The sequence below is a fragment of the Charadrius vociferus genome, unplaced genomic scaffold, assembly GCF_000708025.1.
Source record: "Charadrius vociferus isolate BGI_N301 unplaced genomic scaffold, ASM70802v2 scaffold527, whole genome shotgun sequence".
Lineage (NCBI taxonomy): Eukaryota > Metazoa > Chordata > Aves > Charadriiformes > Charadriidae > Charadrius > Charadrius vociferus.
The window spans coordinates 161,043-167,058 of record NW_009649428.1 but is presented as its reverse complement, the minus strand read 5'-3'; the positions used below and the strand labels follow the sequence as shown (position 1 = coordinate 167,058).

The following is a 6,016-nucleotide window of genomic DNA, read 5'->3' as shown; positions in this document are numbered from 1 at the left end:
CATTGACTGTAGAGTGACCTCTGCATTGTAGTCATCTGTGAACAGCAGAGATCAAGTGATTTTGTTGGGAAGAATCACTTAATGTGATGTAGGTGTCTTCTGGATGGTAAGTGACTGCTAAGTGCTGTATCTTTGTTTAATTAAATGAGCGCAGTATGAGTCACCCAAATAAAGACACAAATTATTATCCATAGAGGATAATTTTTGAACATCTGAAAGGCTTGTCTGAGATGGCATAATGAGTTATCCCATGGAGGGACCTGTCCCTCACCATTAATTAGAGAGCTTAAAGCCAGAGTTAGACATGAATTATGCACACGTTTTCTCCTTCTGCAAAGCCTTTTTCCTGTGCCTAGTTTGTGTTGTTTATTTCCATACCAAATTTTTATCCCTAAATTTCAGTGGCATCAGCCCCAAGACCATGACTGGTTAAAAAATAATAGATTAAAATAGATATGCAAGTGCTTTATAGATCTTTCTTTAGAGTTAGTTCCATGAGCTAACACGAGAACCAGAGAGAGAGCTTTGTCATACCTAAACAATGAGGAAAAAATAACTAACTCTTACAATTGCAAGCAATCAATACGCAACAGATTATTTTCCATTGGGAAGATAAACACATTGAAATACTCAAGGTCTCTGATGTGGCTTTTCCAAAAATATTAAGCACAGCCTTCTCTTAATTGCAACTGAGCTACACAGGGCTTTTCTTTAAGGGAGACTCATCTGTCTATGAAGTAAATGGATTATTGGAATAGAAAAAAATTCTAACACATTTTTTATTCTTGAAAGGAACTGTTCTTCTTGAAGAATGCCTGGGACAAAGGTAATTTCCTGGAGAATGATCCACATTCTTTAGTACTTTTTTGTTCTCATTATTATCATTATTATTATTATCTTATTATCATTATTATTATCTTGACTTTGGCAAGGCTTTCGACACTGTCTCCCACACCATCCTCACAGGCAAGCTTAGGAAGTGTGGGTTAGATGAATGGACAGTGGGGTGGATTGAGAACTTGCTAACAGATAGAGCTCAGAGGGTTGTGGTTAGTGGTGCAGAGTCTAATTGGAGGTCAGTAACAAGTGGTGTCCCTCAGGGGTCAGTACTGGGCCCAGTCCTGTTCAATATATTCATCACTGATCTGGATGAAGGGATAGAGTGTACCATCAGCAAGTTTGCTGATGATGTTTGATGACACAAAACTGGGAGGAGTGGCTGACACCCCAGAAGGCTGTGCTGCTTTACAGCGAGACCTGGACAGGCTGGAGAGTTGGGCAGAGAGAAACCTGATGAAATTCAACAAGGGTAAGTGTAGAGTGCTGCATCTGGGGACGAATAACCCCATGCACCAGTACAGGTTGGGGGCTGACCTCCTGGAGAGCAGCTCTGTGGAGAGGGACCTGGGAGTCCTGGTGGACAACAGGATGACCATGAGCCAGCAATGTGCCCTGGCGGCCAAGAAGGCGAATGGCATCCTGGGGTGCATCAAGAAGAGTGTGGCCAGCAGGTCGAGGGAGGTCATCCTCCCCCTCTACTCTGCCCTGGTGAGACCGCATCTGGAGTACTGTGTCCAGTTCTGGGCTCCCCAGTTCAAGAAAGACAGGGAACTGCTTGAGAGGGTCCAGCAAAGGGCAACAAAGATGATTAGGGGACTGGAGCACCTTTCTTATGAGGAAAGGCTGAGGGACTTGGGTCTCTTTAGTCTAGAGAAAAGAAGATTGAGGGGGGATCTTATTAATACATACAAATACTTAATGGGAGGATGCCAGGGGGATGGGAGCAGTCTTTTTTCAGTGGTGCCCAATGATAGGACGAGGGGTAATGGGCATAAACTTGAACATAGGAAGTTCCATCTTAACATGAGGAGGAACTTCTTTACTTTGAGGGTAGTGGAGCACTGGAACAGGCTTCCCAGAGAGGTTGTGGAGTCTCCCATTCTGGAGACATTCAAAACCCGCCTGGACGCTGTCCTGTGCAACCTGCTGTAGGTGACCCTGCTCTGGCGGGGCGGTTGGACTAGATGATCTCCAGAGGTCCCTTCCAACCCTAACAATTCTGTGATTCTGTGATTCTGTAATGTCTGAGGGTTGCTCTCTTTGCGCGTGTGTCTGCATGTGTACACACGCACATACGCATGTCTCTGCTTTGAGTCTGGCTTTTTTCTTGTTAACTGAAATTTATGTCTTCTATCCCATTCAAATTATGTCAATGAAATCAGAGCAGCTATTTTAAATAGAAATTCTTCCCTGTCCTCTTCAATGTATGTGTAAAGGGGAAAAAAAAAACCAAAAAAACCCACCTTCAAATAAACCTCCCTCTAGTGTTTGGATAAATTATGAGAGGAAAATAGCATGTGTATCATTCTGTTAAAAAAATTTGCTTCACAGAATCATGGAACAGTTGAGATTGGCGGGGATTTGTGGAGATCATCCAGTAAAAAAACCCACTTAGAGCAGGGACATCTAGAGCATGCCATGCCCCATCAGATTTTGAGTATCTCCGAAGATGGATTCTCCACAGCCTCTCTGGGTTACCTATTCCAGTGCTTGACCAAACTCAACGTGCAACAACAAACAAAACAACAAAAAAACCCCTCTCTTACTTTAAATGTAATTTCCTGCATTTGTATTTGTGCCTATTGCCCCCTATCAATTTACACCATGCTGAACTTGACTTAACCCTGAGTAGAGTAACAAAGGGTAGCATGTGCTCTGTTTTACCTTTTTGGGGGGAATTGTACTACTTTTGGTTTTGTGTAGTGTGCAGATGGGATAGCAGTGAAGATGCACTGATGATAGTAATCGTGTATGGTACTATGGCGTGTATACAGGATTATCTGTGTTCAGTAAGTGACTGTTTTCTAAAATGAACCCCACTCACAAAAATATAGTAAGGGACTCATTGCCAAAAAACATGCTCTATCAAAAAATTAATCGTTTCTGGGTTTTAAGACCAGCCTTCTTAGATTGGTAGCAGGTGTTAGGGTAGCAGATCTCAGATGGATAATGGGAGAAAAGTCCACTTCAAAGACTGGGGCAGTGGAGTACAATCCTCAGTCTAAAAGTCAGGAAGAGTAAAATATTCTGCTGTAGTAAAGAGAGCGTATCTTCCTTTCCATTGACTAGAAAGTAAAGTACACTCATTTGGAAAAGTTGTTCTTACTTTCAAAAGCAAAGTGAAGGGAACCACTTTCCCTTCTTCCTCTAAACAATCTTTAGCACTGAGAATACCTAAACACAGCAGTAAAATATCACTTCTTCTTTTGGGATCTTGTCCTATTACAAAGCAATATACATAAATATTTAATTTACTATTTTGTATTTCTTTAGATTGACTGTAAAATGGATATGTAATCATTTCTGCAGTTTAAAAAAAAAAACAAACTGAGGAACATGACCAGCTGGAACAACACAGTGGTGTCCTATTTCCAATTTTCACCTTTCTCCAGCATTCCAGGGATCCAAGGCTCTCTCTTCTGTTTGGTATTGCTCATGTACCTCAGTACTTTGGTGGGAAACATCCTCATCATTGTGATCACTATGGTAGATGCTGCCCTTCACTCCCCCATGTATTTTTTCCTCAAGAACTTGTCCTTCCTGGAGATTAGCTACACTACATCCACAATCCCCAAGATGCTTGTGAACTTCCTCACAAAAAGGAAGGGCATATCCTTTCTGGGCTGTGCCACACAGATGTATGCCTTCTCCCTCTTAGGGATCACAGAATGTTGTTTGCTGGCTGCCATGGCCTATGATCGCTATGTGGCCATATGCCATCCCCTGCGCTACATGACCATGATGAGCTGGAACACGTGCTTCCTGCTCTCAGCTGTATCTTGGCTTATTGGGGTCTTGCTGGCCTTAGGGCAGACAACTTTCATCTTTACCCTTCCATATTGTGGGCCCAACAGGATCAATCACTTCTTCTGTGACCTGCTGCCTCTGCTGAAGCTGGCTTGCGTGGACACCTACAAGAATGAAATTACCATCTACATAATAGCTGTCCTCTTCATCATGGTCCCCTTCTTACTCATAGTTGTGTCATATGTCCAGATTCTCCACACCATCTTCAAGATGCCATCAGCTGAGGGCAAGAGAAAAACGTTCTCTACCTGCTTCTCTCACCTGGTTGTGGTCACTTTGTTTTACGGATCTGCCATTGTGACTTACTTGACACCCAAAGCTTTTTATTCAAGCAGCAGTAACAAACTGCTTTCGCTCTCTTACACACTGATGTCTCCAATGATGAACCCCTTGATTTACAGCTTGAGGAACAAAGAAGTGAAACAAGCCTTGAAAAGACTGATAGCTAAAAATATAAATATATGATGCATTTATGAATTATGTTAAATTAAATCTAGCATTAGTTCTGATATTGTGTGCATTACTGGAAGGACAATAGGACTTGCCGTCACTTACCAAAAATTCACATCTACCCTGTAGCTCTGAGTCAATCCTCCAGATTTTTTTTTTTTTTGAGAGTTACTTTTCAGATTATTTTTCATGTCATTTTAAGGTAGATTGGGCATAGAGATCAAGTGAATTGCATGCTACCATATCCTCTATGTCCCGTCCAACCATAGAGAAATAGTTCAGTAGTTCCCAGGTATGTTTACCTGTGATAAGGTAAACTCAATATTTTCTGAATGTTATGAAAAGAGTTCTGTGGAGCTTATCCAAAAATAATTACATGGTGACAAAGGAAAGAAGTTATCAGAGAAGAGGACAATGGACCTAATGAGAAGTACTCGACAAATATCTAAGACATTAGCCTTCTGGTGAGTTCTGATGAAGATACTTCCCAGCTGGTCAGTTTTGGTGAAGATATTTCCCAGCTCTGTTCTGTGAAGAAAGTTTATTTGAAGGCCTGAAGGGGTAATGTTTTGCTTTATTTCAGATATTTTGAACATAAAGAACTATGGCTGCGCTGATGACTCTATTCTCCACTGTTGTTGGATGGAGTGAAATAGGTAAAGTAAAAACACAGTTTATATGTTCTAAACAGATTTCTGCTGTCACTTGGACATCTTCATTGCTGTATATTGTTTATGTGTAGAGTCAAAACAATGAGTTTATGTAAATATATATCTAGATCTTAGGCTTCTGAATTGAGACCAAATGAAAACAATGTTCCTTTTTGTGCAAATAAAAGGTTGATCATGGAATGAAAGAAACTACTTGAGTGTCAAGGAAATGGGTTGTCATAGAGAAGTTGGTTTGAGACCTGTAATTTTAAAATGAATATTAAAACTTCAATTATTTTTCCTTTTTTCCTCTGGTTGTGGTGTGTATCCATCTGAAGGATTCATGGGATTTACCTCTTCACTCTTCTCATTTCATTTTCTTTGCTAAGCTAAGACAGTGGATATGAAATTAATCATTAAGATGGGAGAAATGTAGGAGGGTGTTTTGCACCAGGAATTTCTATATCATTATGATCCCAGTAAGACAGACACACAGACTGTGTCAAGTATCATTTAAAATCTATTTATTAGACTTAATGCTGTAGGGGAGAGGATAGCATAGATAAGGCTGCGTCACTTCAGATACTGGGAACCCCAAGCTGTGAAATATCAAATGGGCAACATGCAGCAACAAGCAGCATGCCATATACACCCTGTCAATGGAAGGGTTACTCCATTTTGGTCATTTGAGTTAGTGCAGGATTTTTTAAAAAGAAAGCATTTATATCCGTAACTTCTACTGTCAAACAGAAAGGATGATCACATGATAACTTCTTGCTGCTAGAGAAGCTTACAGATACTTCTTGCTGCTATCAAGAGAGCTTCTTGATGCTAGACAAGGGCAAAGCCACGCAGGTGGTGTAATTGCTGGTACCAAGTGGGAGCTGCCTGCAGTTTCCTCTGTTAAAATGAGCTGCTGAGTTTATCCTGCAGCCAGGGAATTTGTGCAGCACAACACAGACTGAAGACCACACTGGATGCAGCACAGCAGAGCGCTACAGCTTGCACCAACTTCTTGATGTACAATAGTCTTCAGTCAAGATTAATGC

General features: G+C 41.1%; 1 protein-coding gene across 1 annotated transcript; it reads left to right on the top strand.

Annotated features, from left to right (window-relative positions):
- Window positions 1-3,396: 3,396 nt before the first annotated feature.
- LOC104290407 (olfactory receptor 10A4-like) lies at window positions 3,397-4,332 on the top strand. The gene has a single exon (XM_009889500.1). The coding sequence runs from the start codon at window positions 3,397-3,399 to the stop codon at window positions 4,330-4,332; it is 936 nt and encodes a 311-aa protein (XP_009887802.1).
- The last annotated feature ends 1,684 nt before the right edge of the window (window positions 4,333-6,016 follow it).

What these genes read in the sequence shown, in the direction of transcription:
- LOC104290407 (XM_009889500.1), top strand. Translation starts at nt 3,397, where the DNA reads ATGACCAGCTGGAACAACACAGTGGTGTCCTATTTCCAATTTTCACCT.